The 17088-nt window shown below is 51.6% G+C and overlaps 5 protein-coding genes across 5 annotated transcripts; 2 read left to right on the top strand and 3 right to left on the bottom strand.

Moving 5' to 3' along the window:
- Positions 1–212: 212 nt before the first annotated feature.
- Positions 213–1928, bottom strand: W97_02755 (uncharacterized protein; the record flags this gene model as incomplete). The annotated part of the gene is made up of 2 exons (XM_007780654.1): positions 213–1389; positions 1510–1928. The coding sequence occupies 2 exons, from the start codon at positions 1926–1928 to the stop codon at positions 213–215; spliced, it is 1596 nt and encodes a 531-aa protein (XP_007778844.1).
- Positions 1929–3626: 1698 nt separating this feature from the next.
- Positions 3627–4634, top strand: W97_02754 (uncharacterized protein; the record flags this gene model as incomplete). Its single annotated transcript, XM_007780653.1, has 2 exons — positions 3627–4462; positions 4514–4634. The coding sequence occupies 2 exons, from the start codon at positions 3627–3629 to the stop codon at positions 4632–4634; spliced, it is 957 nt and encodes a 318-aa protein (XP_007778843.1).
- A 4277-nt stretch (positions 4635–8911) lies between these two features.
- W97_02753 (uncharacterized protein) lies at positions 8912–9292 on the top strand (the record flags this gene model as incomplete). Its single annotated transcript, XM_007780652.1, has 3 exons — positions 8912–9092; positions 9143–9192; positions 9254–9292. 3 exons carry the CDS (start codon positions 8912–8914, stop codon positions 9290–9292), a joined length of 270 nt encoding a protein of 89 aa, XP_007778842.1.
- Positions 9293–10082: 790 nt separating this feature from the next.
- Positions 10083–14563, bottom strand: W97_02752 (uncharacterized protein; the record flags this gene model as incomplete). Its single annotated transcript, XM_007780651.1, has 8 exons — positions 10083–10921; positions 10978–11124; positions 11171–13017; positions 13062–13681; positions 13859–13895; positions 13980–14089; positions 14147–14224; positions 14282–14563. The coding sequence occupies 8 exons, from the start codon at positions 14561–14563 to the stop codon at positions 10083–10085; spliced, it is 3960 nt and encodes a 1319-aa protein (XP_007778841.1).
- A 992-nt stretch (positions 14564–15555) lies between these two features.
- W97_02751 (uncharacterized protein) lies at positions 15556–16701 on the bottom strand (the record flags this gene model as incomplete). Its single annotated transcript, XM_007780650.1, has 1 exon — positions 15556–16701. One exon carries the CDS (start codon positions 16699–16701, stop codon positions 15556–15558), a length of 1146 nt encoding a protein of 381 aa, XP_007778840.1.
- Between the last annotated feature and the right edge of the window lie 387 nt (positions 16702–17088).

Below are 17088 nucleotides of genomic sequence, written 5' to 3'. Positions count from 1 at the left end.
ATGATGAACGGTCTCTTCTAAAAGAACCACCACGGCCAGATCCTTAATATCCGAAACGGGAATGATTGTGGATTAAGGACATGCATACCGAGAAGAACACAGCGTCCCTGATGCTCACGATAGATTGAACATATGGTGGTAAGGGCCCAACATCGATCGTGGTCTGCGCAATACAGGCTTACTTCTTTCATTGATGCGCTGCCACTTTTTCTCTAGCGGGACGCTTCGTGAAATCTCAGCGGTACAGCCAACGGCGCAGTTGTAACGCTGTACTGGTGGAAAGGTTCCGGCTTGGTATCCAGGTTCTCGATACGATCAAACCGCTGCAGCATGCGGACAATCACATACCCCGCTTCCGTCAACGCGAATTGCTGGCCGAGACAGATCCGGGGGCCACCGTTGAATGGCAAAAACTCCCAGCCAGACTTCCTTTTCGCCCATCGCTCCGGCTTGAATTCGTTGGCGTCCTCGCCCCAGATATCCTTTCTACGGTGCATCACGTGCACGCAGTAGTTCACCTCAGTTCCTTTTGGAATGTAGACAGGTGCCATGCCATCAGGGCCGCCGCCACGTGGAAGCGACGTGTCTTTCGTGGCTCGGCGGCTGTTGATGGGGACCGATGGAAACAGGCGGAGCACCTCCGACATGACATGCTGGAGATAGCCGCAACCTTTCAACGTCGCAAAGGAGATGTTCTGCGGGCTGTCGTATGAGCCGAAGGCATCGAGAACAACGGAGCGTAACTTCTCGAACTTTTCTGGATGACGGGCAAGGAGCCAGAAGGTCCAGCCTAGCAGCCCGGCCGTGGTATCTCGGCCAGCGAGGAGAATGTTCAGCAATTGGCTCCGCAATTCGATAGGGTCTCTGGTGGCTTTGGCCAGTTCTTGTAGGAAGATATATCTTTCCTTCTTCTCTCCCTTCTCCAAGGTACCCTCGTTGGGCGATGACAGGCCCGTGGTCAGGGCAAGATTAACATAGTGGTCGGCGAATTTGTGCACAACTTTGCAGTCGTCGTAGAACGATTTGGGAGAATAGAGCCAATACAGCTCAAGAAGCCTTCCTCTGATACCGAGCGCATGAGTGCCGTTGTCGAACGAGCGGGCAAGAGAACTCCAGTCATGGCCGGCTCTGGCTGCAGGGTTCTTCTCCGTCGCCAATCCGTCAGGTAGTGCAGCAATCTGTGAATTCACACTTTGGCCGAAGAAAAACTCGGTCGCGGAATCGATTGTGAGACGGAACAGCAGAGGACTTAGATTTACATCTGGCGTCCAACCCGCTGAGTTAATCGCGAGATGCTTGAACATATCTTGAACGTGCCTTTCTTCGAGTTCAAGGTCACCGACTTGATCGCGAGAGAATTGGGGGCGGAGCAACGCGCGAGAGTGTTCCCTACCGAGCCGCTGTCAGCAGAAGAGCTTGGTTTAGCGGCCGTCCATCTTCCCGTCTTGCATCTGGTGCGGCTACTGCTCCACCGTACAGATGCAGTATACGGAAAGGGTACGCACTCACCAAGCCTTGCCATCACTCGTAAAAATGCCGTTTCCAAGCATCGGAAAAAAGTTTCCTCGTCTCAAAGGACCAATCTCGAAGTCAAGAAATTGCGTGGCCAGAAGCGCCTGGATGTTCTTCGGATCGACCGTATTATATGCAGCAGTTCCAAAGATGTACTGCTTCCAGGTGGCAACAGCTCCCATTTCGGCGAAAATCGCCTCGAACTCATTTGGGACTTGATTTCTCCGGTCGGCTTTGATCAAGCGCCATATGAAGTCAATTCCTCCTGGCAGTTTAGCTGGCCTGACTGGGACCGGTTCGCAGCCGAGTTCCTCCGCGCGATGTTCATGGTATCTCGAGCTCAGAAAGGATCTGACAAGGGAATACAGTATGTAGGAGACAAGCAACAGAGATGCTGCACGAACGTAGCTGTTCATGACGTATTTGAGTTTGGTGGATGAGGCCTTTACAGGAATGAAGGGAAAGCTATGCGTGATTTCGGCTGTGATGAGGTTCCTCGCAGAGAACTCGAGGTCAAGGTACTTATTATTTGATTGCGCAGCCTGTAGACTAAGACGAGGCTTAGATCATCGTTAAGCAGGACGCATGAACTGTAGCCTAGATCATGCTGTGGGACAACAATTTCCCCGGATTCTTGGGAGTAGGGCATGCAGGGGAATGATACCTCGGCAGTCAGATACAAGGGTGACCACAGCCAGCTAGTGAAACGAACTGAGTATTCCTTACTCAGCTCGAATAACATAATACGCTCGATAAAACAGGAAGGTAACCTACTGTTCACTCGCCGAATCAATACCCTCTCCGCCAAATACCGGTTTAACATGCGAGGCTCACCCATTCTCGGGACATCAATCTTGCCGCCGGAAATTTACTGGGCTACCGGACCGCTTGAGGCGGTCGAGCTGTTTGTGAACGATGCCTACATAGGGCACAGCAGAGAGTGAGAAGGGACTATCTTGTAGAAAGCTCCATTCTACAAGATGCTGAACGTCTCAGTATTGGTATCGAGTGGATCTTCCCGCTGTAAGGCTTCAACAGCCTCACCAAACATGATACCATGAACATAGCGTCCGCAAACGAGCCGGTAGCCAACCGCGACCGTGCGTAAGACATATGGTGTCCTCCCACCAAATTGAAGGACAATCAAAAGCGATATAGAGCTTGGCTCAATGGCGGAAATCGAAATCGATAGCCCATACGCCTCTCAAGTCGTCAATTGCAAGGTGGGACATCTCTCACATCTCATGTCTTGCTTCTTTAGTGGTCGTCTTGGGGAACTGGAATCGAGACCAAAGTTACTGATGGGTATCTCGTCACCAGGCTCCACCAATCGCTAGCCAGTCGAGCATATCGAGTGATGGAAAGACCACCCGGCGGTGATAGATAAGAGGGAGCAGCTTTGGATCGCTGACTGCCAGTAGATTGGGTGTAGCCCTAACAATAGGCCCGTACTTCTCATGGTACCTCAGACCCAAAGTGTGGGACTGTTTAGTATGCACGATCCAAAGCTTGAAGAAGTCGGACCGAGGCCCAAAATGGAACTGGAAAGTGATGAAGCGGGTGAAAGTAGGGGTTGTAGACGGCACGATAGAAGGCATACGCAGCGGGTAAACCCAGTGTGAGAAGCAAAAGGTTGGCAGTAATCATTTTCCCGAGTTGATCTTGCACTTTGCACATGACGATGTATGGAGAGGGCTGTTGTCATTTCCAAGGCATGCTATATGATATGCAATGGATGTACACTGGTCACTTGGAGATGTACAGCTTACGCAGACTGATTGTGAACTGTAGGACAGGGAGTTAAGCCGCGCGGCAGAGTGCAAGGCGGAGAGATATTTGAGCCGCAAGGAATCAGGTGCTTCCAGGAGTACTGGTCTGTGCATGAAGACATGCTTGCATTGGCATTCACCCATTGCAAGCCACTCTGTTCCTTTCACATTTCCGTTCAATATCTTCCTTCCTCGTCCTTCACACGCATCAGCGACAATCCATTCTCACCTCCTGAAAGCTCTTGCATGCACCGGATCTATCTCTCCTTAGCTACCATGACATGCGAACCGTCCGCTTCTCGGGAAGCAAGCCAGCTGCACTTCATGTATCGCCAACTACTCGTAATGCCCAAGCCTGTATCGCCTCAGAAGTTCAACCTCCAGGGCCAGACCGGCATTGTTACGGGTTCCAACGTCGGTCTCGGCCTTCAATGCTGCCGTCAACTGCTTGACCTCGGCCTCGACCATCTTATCCTCGCTGTCCGCGATGAGAACAAAGGCAGAAAGGCCAAGGAGGACTTGCAAAAGGGTGCGCCTGGTGCAAAAATCGAAGTCTGGAAGCTCGACTTGTCGACTTACGACTCCGTCACTGCCTTTGCTCAGCGCTGCAATACTCTATCTCGACTCCAGTTCGTCATACTCAACGCTGGCGTCTTCAAAGTCAAGCTTGAGATCAACGAGAGCACCGGCCATGAAGAAGTTATGCAGGTCAACTATCTCTCCACCGCTCTTCTTACGATCCTGCTTCTTCCGATTCTCAAGGAGAAGAATGCTCCGGCGCACCCCGGCCGCATTACGATAGTTAGCTCCGAGACTGCAGCCTGGTGCAAGTTCAAAGAGCAGGAATCAAACCCAATACTGCCTGCATTCAACGATCCCAAAAACTTTGAGAAGCAGGAGCGCTACTACACCTCCAAGCTTCTTGAACAGCTCTTCCTCGTCCAGCTTGTAAAGCGTGTACCATCCTCGGTTGCAGTCATCAGTTGTGTCAATCCCGGATTTTGTTACGGATCCAATCTGCACCATGAAGCCGCTGTCGGCGTTGTCGGAGCCATCTTCACCGGTATCAAGCGAACCATTGGACGATCTACCGAGGTCGGTGCCAGAACTCTTACAGATGCAGCTATCAACCATGGTTCAGAAACTCACGGAAAGTATCTCGGCGATTGTCAGATCAAGCCGTAAGTACAGCATGCTTTTGCTCTCTCATCTACCTTGCTGACGTATGGTAGAATGGCTCCCTTTGTGACTAGTCCAAAGGGTGACAGCGTCGGAGAACGGCTCTGGAACGAGACAATGGCCGAATTATCGTTCGCGAGGGCGCAAGAGACTCTTAACGATCTGAAGAGGTGATCTTAAAGCAGGTGACTGCAGGCTGTCTGCGAAGGACCTTGGCTGTCTTTGTGTAACAAGTTAACGTTGTCGGATGAAGCCGGAGACAGCCTTATGATGCTTTCCGTAATCCTAAACTTCTTTCAAGGCACGTATCGGTAGGAGAATGAACCGGATGGCGGCTCGGGCACTTTCTCTCGATAATGTCGCTCTCAGATTCGACTTTGCTGGTGCTGTTCATGTTTGCAGTCGAACCGAGCGTTAAGCTTCTTGCGGTATGGAATGGAACGCTTTTTCCAACCAATCACAACTTGAGGCAATCGCTGTGTGGAAGTCTGTCTTCGGCAATCGAACACCGAGCTAAATAAGCCCTGCTGTGATCGGGTCGTTCTACTACATATGAAGCGTATCAGGCCTCTTACCCATGAGACCGTATGCAATTGACTCTAAAACGAGATCCCTATGCTTTTCCTCGTCTCTTCGGATCAATATCTAAGTAGTAATTTCACAAGTAGCTGGCAATGTAGATGAATTAAACAATCGAATCTTCGCACCGTTGACCAACAGTAATATAATTGTTAGGAAGAATGAGTGATTGTATGTCTCTCACTTCCACATATAAGTAATATGACCGTGATGTGTAGCATAGACTGTATCTACTAGAGCCTTCGTCTCCTCTTTCCTTACAGAGTAACAATCTGCGGGTGCCGGAGGAAGATAGTTGTCTCTTTATATCCCACCAAGAATCCTTACGTTGGAAGTGTCACTAGGTCTGCTTATTGGAAAGATAGCTCAGATTGAATGATCAGCTGGTTGTGGATGTGCTGATTTGTAAGTCCGAGGACTGCTCCTTCGGTGATGGAAGGACTCACGTGAGACCCTCTACGCGGTGGTGAATCGCTGTACACGTGCGGGGGCCATCTTCCAAGGGTCCCTTGACTCGATCAAATCAGATTCCTTCAAGGAACACTCTTTAAAAACGCCGTAGCTCTTCCATAACAAGGAGAATCGCCCAGCCTGTCTCTGCTGTAATCTAAGTATTTACAGAGAGCGTAGTTCCTCCATCGATAATTCATCCGCTTCCTATAACGTAACTAGATCTTGGACTAGAAAATGGCGACGTCAGCTATCTCATCGGACTCAGCAATCCTCCCCATCGGTATAGCCTTTTCCATCAGACCCTGCAGGTCAGGGTATCCGGCCACTGCCCGTTGCACCATTGGTGTGTCGACCCAAGAAGGGCAAAGGCAATTCGCATGGATCTCGTGCTGAGCACAACCCAGAGCTCAAGTCGAAACAAGTTAGTTTGGAAACTGTTTAGCAAGTGCTGAGGGTAACTATACCGGCATTCCTTGTAACCCTAAGAACGGCATGCTTCGACGCCGTGTACTGAACAAGCTTGAGAGCCGCGACGTAGGAAACGCAAGAACCTAAGTTGATACCACGGGTACCGCCTCGTTTCACATCTCTACTGAGACGAATCTAGGCTTGGAAGCTCACGGCCCTTGAAGTTGTTTTCCAAGGGGACAAGTCGATCCAGATTGGGCGGTACCAGACATCGTGCGTGTATATCCTCGAGCAGCGCCGCTGCAGCAGGTGCTTCGTTGTCCTCGTCCACGCCTAACCAAAGGACGACCCATGAAGTCCCCGAATAGATATTTCTCATAGAGTTCACCTGTTGTGAGCGCTCTTTAGTATCTTGCTGATTGATGCAGAGCTGATCAACCCAGATTGTCTTGGTTGGCCGGGGAAAGCAAATGTCGTAATGCACTCGCGAGATTGGAGGTGGTGGTAAAGGTTGTCCTGTTGCAGAGCAGCTCCTCGCTGAAGGTCCGGACTCCCTACGCGTAGCCCAAACCTTCGTACGCCGGCCTGTCCTTTAGAGACACCGTGTTCAACTCAGACTCGAGTCTTTCTGCATGACTCCCTGATTCAATGCTTGCGAGACGTATGAAATCGCCTGCCTAAGGTTCGTATTGATAAGTTTGTCGTCTTGTTCATCTTCCTCACTCGGCTCATAGGAGCTTTCAAGCGTCGTGAACCAGGTAGCTGTGCCTGGTGGCTTGTTTTTCAGCCGCCTCCCTTCCAGTAGATAGCTGAATCGACAGAGACTAGTCAGCAAAGGTTCTTGATCTGTGCGTGGGGAGCGTATCTTTTGAGATCGACAATAACTGACCTCAATACCAAGAGCCTAAGCCTCTCTCTACCATGGTTAGCGGAACAACACCTCGCGCGACAGATCTCGCAGTGTGTGGTGCGCTACACTATACAATGAGCTGGGCGAGTTCCACGTCGCGTGCCGAGCTGTCATGCAATCAGATCCACGCTACGTAGCAAGTTACTGCTATAGTGACAGGAATCCCTAGGACGATTAGAACGTTCGGAAAGCGTGGTAGCACATCTTACAACATATGCGGCCGGTGGCTTGATTGGCTATATCGAAGACTTTTCGGCGGCAAGAGTAGCATCTCTTACGTAGACCACTCTCAGAAAGCCTTTAGTAGCGATGTCGGAACAACTGACCCTGCATGGTTGGTAGCACCATAACACGGAGTGCGCAAACTGCGTCCGTTTTAACTTTAGATGCATTCTCGTGGTGGCGTTTTGTTTTGTATTCTGATTGGCGTTATAATAACCGACCTCGTACTTTATCTCCACTTACCCATGTGGGGAGTTTCAGCTCTTTTCCTGGCTGTGCCACAGGACCGTAAGAGCATGCTCTCCGAACTTGGTTCTTCTGTCCTTCTTTGATTTAATTTGCCAGTTGCTCGCCTATACCTCCGCAGCTTCTCCGATCTTACACCATTTTACGAACACTCTTTCCCTACTACGCGCTCAGAGCCTGGAGGTACTGCTATACAACATCTCCTATCGCATCCACAAACAGACCAGCATTGGACTTTAGTCATTATCATCGGTACCGCTTCCACGGCTACCTGCCTTTACAGCCAAGGGGATGGGGCTGAGTAGGATCTGCGTGCCGTCCAGCCGTTAATTCTCCGATGCAGATCATTTCTCCAAGCGGCTCAACTAAAGCGACAATAAACGTGGGCAGTCAGGGAAGCCTCTATCCACTGGGCGCATATTAGCGAAGCACATGCAAGTAATGAAGTGCCGGAAACACGGTGTCAGCTCCGTTGACCCGCAGACGAGGCTGAACGCTACTCGTGAGTACCTCCGACGTCCTCAATATACCGATGTCAGCTACGAATATGTTGATAAATTTGTACCACGCCTCCTTAACCCCCTCCATCTTCTTCCGAAAAGAGACATTCCCTGTCTTACTTCCATCAGAAAATTGGAAGCTGATGAATAGAGAGTAGCTAGTTGGTAAATCTGAGATCTTCCCGGCGCTAAGTCCTCTGATTTACAGAAAGGCATGTCAAACCCGTCGCGGAGACGGTGGCGGGACATTGGTCAACACGTGGGTCATGGTCCGATCAAAAGGCGCACAAACGACGCACCGGTGGGTGTTTGACTTGCGCATACCGTCATCAATCTACCCTTCCCGGAGTCCTATCTCGAGATACGGTCAGAGCGAAGGTCGGCTGAGGATACATGAAGCTGCGGTGGACCGTGGGCCTCTGACGCACGGCTTGAACAGCTCTGTAAGAAGCAGTTCAACATCGTGGAGCCGGTCATGCCACCGTTGATGTATACGCGAATAGGAGTGCTTCACGAGTCCGCGAAGCATGTCTTATAAGAAGCAACTCCATTCGTGAAATCGGTGATGACGCCGCCGATGTATGAACGACTGCCGGAGCGCCTCACGAGCCCGCAAAACGAGTTCTGATCCTTGGAATGCATCTTCCGTATCCCAATGATGAATGCTGTGTACCGAACTTGCGAACTTTCTCAAGTTCCCCATGAGAAGTCGGGACGGAATTTGTGATGCTGATCACCCCTTGGATTTGCAGCATTCTCCACCCTCACTGTTCTCTCTCTTTACTATTCGACATACAGGAACCCGAGATCGCTTCGTGGCTCCCTCCAGACCGTGGGTCATTGGATGTGCGTTGTCATCGGATACCGCAAATCTCTCTTCTTCATATCTCATTGATATCATCAGTGATGAGAGATGACGACCTGTTGCAGACTGTCGGCGACAGTCATACTGACGAAGTTTCATTTGCTCTACATCTGAGAGCGCCAGATTGTCTATATAAGACTCCTTCCTTTCCTCCCAGAGTCCTCCCTCACCAGTACACAGCGATTCAACAATTCAAAGACTTCAAACACTCCAAACACTTTCAAACTCAATTCGAGGCTTTACAGCTCCAACCAAACAATCAATCAAGATGCACTTCTCCACCATTGTCACTGTCATCGCCGCCACCATGGGCATGACCGCCAACGCCGCTCCTGCTCTCCAGGCGCGTCAGAACTGTCCCGCCAACCAGCACGCCAAGTGCTGCAATGCCCTCGTGCCGACCCTCCTTGGGGGCATCATCGTCTCAGTCGGTCTCGGCTGCATTGATCGTGAGTTTTGCTTCAGCCGGCATATCAGTATCACCTCTGACCTGAACTAGTCATCGCTGGCTCCTGCGCCGCCCAGACTGCTTGCTGCTCCCAACAGAATGTAAGGCTTCAAGTGGTCATTGCTCATACTTCAAGAAATGGTACCTAACCCATACTTGCAGAACAACGGCGTTGTCGTCAACGTTTGCGACGTCCTCTAGGCAACTCATGAGCAGCTTCACCCTTGGTCTGGCTGCTAGATTTTGACTTCATGAGCGAACGGTCGAAAATTGTATGCTAGCACGCGTAAGGTGCGAGATGGGATGGTAATAAGAAAAGACAGAAATTGCAATGTACTTGTACTGTAGTTTCCTTTGTTAGTTTCTTTCTTGTCATGAGAGCAGTAGTGTCACTCCTTTCAATATAAATTGGTGCTGAAAAACTGGGTCCACACTGAGAAGGCGTGTGATGAAAATTGCGTCGCGCGAAATTCACCACACAGTATTTATAACAGAACTATGATGACTTCTGATGCTAGCTTGATGTGCGTGCTTCGTGACTCACCTTCAGAACTAGCTACTGTCATTTCCCTGAACCTGTACGCCCAACATGCCTCCGATGCAGGTTGCATCGATCGAAGGGAAACATTCTGGGCTCCTGCAGGCGTAGGAACGGCAACCCCTCCATCACGCAGAGACTTTCAAGCAAATGAAGCGATGTCAAGTCACATCAAGGATGCCGCCACCTGACGCCCATAAGACACTGGTGGTTCGCACCCTCTGTATGCAGCGTGGCTACGTGAGAGTTTTGTTGTGGAGACGAAGCGGCCCATCGGAGATCTTAGACCTGTTCGCGCCCTGGATGCTTTGCAAATTGCAACCGTCCTCAGTTGGCGTACCTGCCAGTGTTCAAGTGGGATACATACATATACTACATTCATGAGATATGAGGGGTGAGAAACGATACGGCAACACATGATACAAAGTAACTTAGGGTTATGATGCAGAAACCCTAAGAAACCTCCACCTCCAGCCCCTGCGCCTCACACATTCTCCAATACCACCCTCTCCTTACCAACAGCTCTTTGTGGTTCCCATACTCGACGACCCGTCCTCCATCGACTACAAAGATGCAACTCGCGTTCTTGACCGTCGCCAGCCGATGCGCAACCGCGATCGTTGTCCGCCCCTTCGCAGCCGTTGCGAGCGCCTGCTGCACAACTGCTTCGCTATGGCTATCAAGCGCGCTCGTTGCTTCGTCCAATAGCAGGATACTAGGATTGCGGATTAGAGCGCGGGCGATGGCGAGGCGTTGGCGCTGCCCGCCGCTGAGGCTCAGGCCCCGCGTACCGGCGTGCGTGTCGTAGCCTTCCGGCAGGGACATGAGGAAGGTGTGGATGTTTGCGTCTTCGCAGGCGCGGACAACTATTTCCTCGTCGGGTGTCAAGGTTGAAGGCATGCCGAAGAGGACGTTGTCGCGCATGCTGCCTTCGTAGAGCGTGGTCTCTTGCGAGACAAGACCGACTGTTGCGCGGAAGGCGGAGATATCGAGATCACGTATCGGACGGCCGTGGATGAGTATCTCGCCGGATGTAGTATCATAGAAGCGCTCGATCAGAGAGATGATGGTGGTTTTGCCGCAGCCTGAGGCGCCAACGATGCCAACGCTTTGGCCGGAATGTATCTTGAGGCATAGGGAGCGCAAGATAGGAATCGAGGGGGCGGTTGGGTAAGAGAATCGCACGTTGCGGAATTCGATAGCCGGGCTTGAATTGGGGTGGGGCGGAGGAGCGCCGGTGGAGGAGTTGATGGTGGGAATTTGGGAGCGGAGGTGCAGGATACGGTTCACGGCTGCATGGCCCTTCGTTGTATCGGCGAGGATGTTAGAAGATGCGTTTCGGCGTCACTGCTAGACTTACTGAGTGTGAAGCCGAATAAAAACCCTGCCGCTTGTCCGCCGAAGACGATAGCATCGAAGATGGCGAAGAAATTTTCAGCGCTGTAATACCCTTCCGACAGCAGCCGTCCTCCGTACCAGAACGCCAACCCCATAGCTGGATAGTCAGCGGTGAATTGCTGTAAAGGAATGTGGTCACCTACCAACTAGATCAAGACTGTCCGAGAGGCCAAAAAGGATCATCGTGACCAGTACGTGTCTGTAGAAGCTCTTCACTGTAGCACCAAGTCTATCTCCATACAGCCGAAGCACCTTGGCCTCCAGATTTAATGACGCGATAGTTCGAATGGCACCTACAGCTTCAGAAGCAAAGCGTGCACTCTCTTCGTACCTAGCGGCCATCTTGTCTTGGCTCTGCATCTCCATTCTCATCCTCATGAAACCGGCGAAGAATAATGCGGGAAGGCATCCGAAGATGGCCACAAGCGTTAGCTTCCAGCCTAAGATCAGGGCCAGTGTCCAGCAGCCCAAAATGTTGACGATCACAATGGTTATGAGGCCAAGGTTAGCCGAAACTAGGTCCTGCAAGGCCTGGGAGTCAGTGGAGAGGCGTGAGGTTAAGGCTCCACTCGCATTGCCTTCCAGGTCGAAGAATCCGATGTCCTGACGGAGCATGGCGTCAAAGTACTCGCTCCGGTAGAATTTAGCGGTGATTATGCCAGCTACGGTAAAGAAGAAGCCGAGAGACGCGTACGCAAACAGAGTCCCCAGCGCAAGGACAAAAAACATGAGCGCCCAGAAGCTTCCTCTTTCTTCCAGCTCCGCGCCGTCGTACTTGAACACAGTGACAAGGCGGGAGAAGAGGATGGCTGATGCAGGAAAGACACCTCCACCCGCAACTGCAGCGATGATGCCGCAGACAAAGTACAACCGGGCGGATCTCATTTCTTTTAGGACCAATGCCACACATTTGACGAGAGATATCTTTCGGAAATGATCGTCCGGCTTGGTTTGCGCGCTAATGACCGCGGTCGAACCTGTTGACTGAGTCCTTTCGAGTTTCTCTGGTGGGAGTTCTTGTACTTTGGCATTGTCATCAGATGTAGACTCTTCTTCGTCCAACGCCAAATGCAGGTTTTGAGCTCTGACAAGCCGAGCATAAGCACCGTTAGCAGCCAGCAAGGCATGGTGACTACCCTCTTCCACTACTTTACCCGAGCCGATGACAATGATCTTGTCGGCTTTCATGACAGTGGCCAACTTGTGCGCAATCACAATTGTGGTCCGCTTCTTAGAGACCTCATCTAGTGCAGCCTGGACTGCCCTTTCCGCAATAGGATCGAGGGCGGAGGTGGCTTCATCGAGGAGAAGGATCCTTGGGTCCGAGATGATGCTCCGAGCAATGGCTACTCGTTGCCTCTGGCCACCGCTCAGCACGGAGCCGCGTTCGCCCACTCGGGTGTCGTAGCCGTTGGGGAGTTTTCGAATGAAAGAATCTGCGTTAGCGTGGATACACGCCTCTTCGACGAGTTTCCGCTTGTCTTCTTCCGGGAATTCGTCCTTTGCAGTCCCGAAGAGACCATGAGCGACGTTGTTGTAGATAGTATCGTTGAAGAGGAAAGTCTCCTGCTGAACCATACCGACCTGGCTTCTAAGGTACTTGGTGTTCAGTTCCTTAAGTTCCTTCCCATCAAGCGTGACAGATCCAGAAGTGGATTCGTAAAACTTTTCGATCAGTGCCACGATGGTCGACTTACCTGAACCACTAGGCCCAAGTAGCGCGGTAATTTTCCCAGCTTCGAAATGCATATCAACGTCGTCAAGAACCTTGATGGTTGGTCTCTGCGGATAAGCGAAGGATACATTGCGCAAGGAGATATGGCCCGTGACGCTCTCCGGTTTGTTTCCTTGAGTATTGAAATCAATCTTGGTCTCCATCGCTATCGTGTCCAGGATGTCTTTCGATGCTGCTGCCGCTTTGGTGATCTCACCCATCGCAGGAGCAATCATCGTAAGAGAGGACGTTCCGATTATGATAGCGAACAGAACCCTACAACCATGAGCACGGGAGACATCCAGAGCATGAAAACTTACGTAACAACCTTGCCGCCATCACTGACATGTCCCCGGACCAACAGGCGAATCCCGTACCAAAACGTCAATGAGTAAGCGCAGTACATCATGAAGAATTCGGCGCTGTATTGGATCCCTAATATCGGGCCCCTCTTCACCCCGAACCCCTTAGCGATTTCCAGGTACGCGTCGAACTTCTTACGCAACTTCTCATTGGCACCGAACGCAGTTACAATGCGGATGCTGCCCAAGGCTTCTTCAACCAACCCCCCAGCTTTTGAGTAGATGTCAAGAATTTTAGCTTCGGCACGTGCATCCAAGGCAACGGTGATGCCAACGGCGATGACGGCGGCCGGCAGGGTAGTTGCGCCGACCACCGTAAGCTTCCAGTATTGGGAAAACGCTACGGCGAACGAAGCCGCAAGCATGGCGAGGCCTTGGAAAACGATTCCGACCTTTTCCGAAAGGCCGTTCTGGATGAGGTTCACATTGTTGGATATGCTCGTTGCCACGGAACCAGAGGTTCGTGTTTCGAAAAATGCGATGTCTTGGCTGAGGATGGCACGGATGTATCTCAGACGGATTGCCTTGGTGGCCCTGATTGCCGTGATTGTGAAGGTAGTTGTGTGGATGTATACACACTGATAGAGAGAGATGTCAGCAAAGATATGATTCCGATTGTATAAAGAAGCTCTGGATGAACAGACAGCCAGATGGCTGAGGTAGCCCTCCGCCGAAATCGAGAGTTTCAATCACGCGGTCCGAAAGTTGTCTTGGTTTGGCTTAAGGAACACCATGGATGGGGGTATTCCACTCACTCCAAATTTCACAAGAAACAACCACACAAACCAAAGCCTATTTCGTAGTGCCACAATCAGCACCCGTATATCTACTCCAATCAAGCCTATCGGCGGAGGAAGACGCAGTATGGGAACCTACGAATATTCATCAACCGCCTCCCTCAGACGTTCGGGATTTATTGTGCCCCTCTCCCAGCCATTGAACTCATTCACAAGCCGCCCGAAGACGATCGTCATAAGCGGGAGAGTCTGTGTTGCAAGGTCTTAGTTTCGAGAAAGCATTCTCGACTCGGCCAGGGTACGTACTGCGCCTGCGGCGCAAGCAGCAAAAAGGCCACAGAGCCGGAGTGCGACGTCGAGAGGCGTGGCGTAGGTCCATAGTTTCTATGCGGACAGATAAGCAATGTCTTCCTCTTGGGACAGTTGTGGGAGTCACAATACCATATACGTCCGCCATCCAGCCTTTGAGTCCGCTTTCGCTGTCTCCTTTGCCGCGTCCTCGAACTGTCTTACCGGCCCATCGCCGTCATGCTCGGGTTTCTCGGGAAGATGGATTGTGACATCTCCCGACCCGTCCTTCCGAGGAGCGGTGGAGCGAACGGAGTCCTTCTCGCTAACAATCTCTTGGTCTTTGTGGGTGGAATCGACCATCCTCAACCCTGGACCCGCTGCATGTTTCAGTCCACGCTCTTGAGAAGATGATATTGAAGGAGTGACATCCATGTTAAGACAACCAGAAGATGCTTGCAGATGGTCCAGAAACGTTCTGAAAGCGAAGAAGATATCCCAACGGACAGATACGCGCCCTCGCATAAACGAGGACTTCAGAGGGATGACGAGGAGGGGATTTCGGACATATTCAAAAAGAAGGAGAGAACCAATGTTGAATTCAGTGAGGTTGAGTCATACATCATCGCAGAAATGAGAATACCACGATTATCCTTACGCTTTCGCTTCAACTTGCTTCTCAGTCAGAGTCAGTTCGTGTTCCGCGACAAGAACCAGTCAGAACGTTAAAGATTCGCCGTCGCATCTATGGCCGCTCCAGGCAACTGCATGATATGTGCACCAGACCAGGGAGCTATACCAAGCCTCGTGTTTTACGGCCGGTAGAGCACAATATTGTCCACTACAACATGCGGTAAATGCGAGAAGGGAAGTCGCTCTGTTCGCAGTCCGCGGACTCCGCGCGGACTCCGCCGGCAAAAGTCTCCCGGCACGTGATTCAATGTGCTGGCCTGCAAGTTTCAATCAGGGCCAAGAACCACAGCAGCATATCATCGCTATATGCATCAGTGGTGTATGTAATTTTAATGCTTTGAAGTACTGCTCATGCTGTAAATCCATGCGAGCCTCCACATTGAGCGCCTCCAGACTCCTCTCAATAGCAGTACGGCTGCATACTCAAATGCTGCATTCATATTTCTTGTGGGAGTTCCTGTTTTATAATGCATCTAGTGAATGTGAAAGCCCCCGCGTGCATTGGATACTAGTGGGCAGCTTAGCGTTGGTCCTTACTTCCCAGCAAGGCGTCAAGCCGCGCTTGCGTGACGTCTCTTCAACTCAGTGAGTCGGGGACGCTCATCGTCCTTCACCACGTCGAATCCGTCAAAGCATGGCGTGAAAGCCCTGTCTGGTTGCTGAATAGCCTCCGAACCAGAGTCTTCACGGGATCACTCTTCGCGAATTGAGTAAGAGCTCCTCTGCCTATCTTTCTATCCATACATTGCCTCAAAAGACAATTTCAATCTTGCCGACAACCTTGGCGCAAGACCAATATGACTGAGACCCTTCTCATCTACCTGGGCGTCGTATTTGATCGGCGGACGGTTTTCCAGAATTTTAGCCAGCTGTGCATCTGAATATCCATTCGTGTGTGGCCCCAGCTCTAGAGCCATTGCCTCTGCAAGGTCTACGACGGCACGCCATGGCCCCATGGTGCGCCCTTTACGGGTCAACTCGGAGTTGTGCTGCGTGTCCATCCAGATGCAGTAAGTGCCAAAGACCCACACAGGCATGAGCGTCATAAGGATGAGAAACCAGCCGGATGCGAAGCCCCATTGGTATACTCCATCCGCCATGCAGGTGTACGGTGCTTCGCTTGCATTTACAGACAGCAGAGCACGGGGTACTTGCTCGGATGCACGGTAAAGTGGACCGTGGTTATCACCAGGAACCCCAGACACGTAGAACAGCGACGGCGGCTGGATATACCCGCTCGAGGCATCGATGAGGCTGGGCATCGCAAGTATGAGGACGGAAGAGAAGAGCAGCCAAGCCATGGCGAATTTGGGTCGCCATCCCCGTAGACTGTGAAGGCCCTTGACCAAGTGTGCCAAGGTGAACACGCCTGTCGGATAGAAAGCCAGGCCGGCAAACAGTTCGTACTTGACCGGAGTGGTTTCTGCTATCCGGGTTAAGGCGTTTGCGACGGCGTTGTAAGACGTGTAAGTCATGACTGCCTGTCCGCCTCGACCCAAAACGGTATTCCAGGCCAGGTCGATGGCCTTGGCTTGGCCCAAGGTGAAGTTTCCCATAACGGTGTCTGGCTCGAAGAAGCTGAATTCGCCTTGGCGCTGACTGCAGAATCGATTCACAGTCATATAGTATCCGCCAAGCGATTGTGCGAAGAATGCGACGGGAAGCCCATAGACAAATAAAGGCCAGAGCATCAGGAGGCTGAGGAAGACGCCTACGGTGACCTGCTGGCAGGCACGTGTACGCCTTGATTTGTTGGCACTGGCGAACGTCCGCGAGGGTAAATGTCCTTGAATCTCGCAAATTGCTGGACATGGTTCTTCGCCGGGTTGGGAGGCGTTTTTCGACCTGAACGGCTCGTAGCCGCGGGTGCTGGCGGACATGGTGTGGGTGCGCTGCAAGAGAAGTGGGAAAGGAATTGCGAAGCCTTAGTATAAGCGATGTCTTCTGCTAATGTACATATGTGGTGGTAGGAGGACGGAGACTGTGAGTTCACACAAGGTTTTAGCTGCATCATGCAGGCTATCTCAATAAGAACGTTCAGTCTTCCAATGAAGGATTCAAGGATTTGGCGCCGCGAGGGTTGTGGCTGTGTTCATGTATCCTGCGCGCCGCAGGATGCTATCCCCTGCCTCGCGTTTCGTCTATATTAAGCCTTCGGTCGAGTATTGCGGCTTGGCTTGTGAGTTGCCGCATGTTTTGTCGGGCTAAGCACGACGCGACACCGTGGCTCTGTACTTGCGTGCGGCCGATAACGAGGGTTGGGAGTT

This window comes from Coniosporium apollinis (genome assembly GCF_000281105.1).
Source record: "Coniosporium apollinis CBS 100218 chromosome Unknown supercont1.10, whole genome shotgun sequence".
NCBI classification, from domain to species: Eukaryota; Fungi; Ascomycota; class Dothideomycetes; genus Coniosporium; species Coniosporium apollinis.
This window is presented reverse-complemented; position numbering and strand designations above follow the sequence as displayed.